This window comes from Phytophthora infestans, genomic scaffold, assembly GCF_000142945.1.
Source record: "Phytophthora infestans T30-4 supercont1.11 genomic scaffold, whole genome shotgun sequence".
In the NCBI taxonomy this organism is placed as follows: Eukaryota; Oomycota; class Peronosporomycetes; order Peronosporales; family Peronosporaceae; genus Phytophthora; species Phytophthora infestans.
In genome coordinates this window covers 3,749,721-3,750,829 of record NW_003303748.1, presented here as the reverse complement: position 1 = coordinate 3,750,829, position 1,109 = coordinate 3,749,721, and the positions used below count along the sequence as shown (strand labels likewise).

Sequence of the window (1,109 nt, the reverse complement as noted above, 5' to 3'; positions counted from 1 at the left end):
CAGGTGGACACTTCTCCCCAGCCATACTTGGTAGTGGTTGTGTCAAGAAGATTATGTAGCGCGGTAGCATCGACAGGTCTACGTGAAGCTAACTCTTCAACAGCCAGCTCCGCAGACATGAGGTTCGCCACGTTCTCCAAATGGCGAACAGCAGGCCATGCAATGATCGCAAACCTGGCGTATTTTGTGCTTTTGATAGGCCCTTCATTACCCGTATACACGTCTTCTGTGTTTCCAAACGCCTTCCAAAATTGAAGAAATGTTTCGTGACTAGGATTCAGAAAATTGAGTTTCTTGGACAGAATTTCGTCTTTCCAGTGTCCCAGATCTGTTCCGCTAGTCAAGTACCAGTGCAGCGCTTGCTCGTAGCCATAGCGCATCCAGCCTTCCTCATCTAGTTGATTGTCGACTTGAATAGCGATTTTTACAATGAAGAACCGAAGTTTCTTATCAGCTGGAACAGACTCATTCGCTTCTTCAAGAACCCGGAATCGTGCACTGTCAATACCTTTTAGAGCTCCAGATCCCAACTCCCCAATGCTCTTTTTAGTATACTCGTGTGAAAGTAGCAGCGCGAATGATTCGTCGTCCGGTCCCATTTCTTTGAACGCGTTGGCGAGTTCATCGCTCATGGTCACGTTGGGGTCTCGTTTCAAGCTCTGCAAGGACGATGGAAGGCAAATTGAGTACACCAAAGCAAGGCGATACCCCTTCGTCACGTCCTCCAGAGCATGTTCAGCATCCGAATAGTGCACGGCGTAGTGTGGTAAATAAGCTGCAGTGCCGTCGATTTTGCCGAAATCGTGACGGTGTTCCACTTGTCCGTTTCGATACACTACGAGATCTCCGCCTTCGTGGGTACTTGGTGGCTGGACTACCAATGTCGCAATCATTCCGTCCTCCTTTTCGGTATCTTGATGTTTCAGGAAGTGACCTCCTTCTCCATACACGAGCAGCTTGTAGAGGACGCAGTTCAATGGAACACCCTTGTAACCCAAGCGAGCAGCGATCGTCTCCGATAACTTCTCAATTCCTCCTTGCCACAACGGATTTCTGAGCTCCAGTTGATCAGGTTGCAACTGCCAGCTCTTCCGGACACTGTCGTCCAT

The 1,109-nt window shown here is 49.1% G+C and overlaps 1 protein-coding gene across 1 annotated transcript; it reads right to left on the bottom strand.

Moving 5' to 3' along the window:
- Nucleotides 1–277: 277 nt before the first annotated feature.
- Nucleotides 278–1,109, bottom strand: PITG_07780 (uncharacterized protein; the record flags this gene model as incomplete). Its single annotated transcript, XM_002904651.1, has 2 exons — nt 278–358; nt 439–1,109. The coding sequence occupies 2 exons, from the start codon at nt 1,107–1,109 to the stop codon at nt 337–339; spliced, it is 693 nt and encodes a 230-aa protein (XP_002904697.1).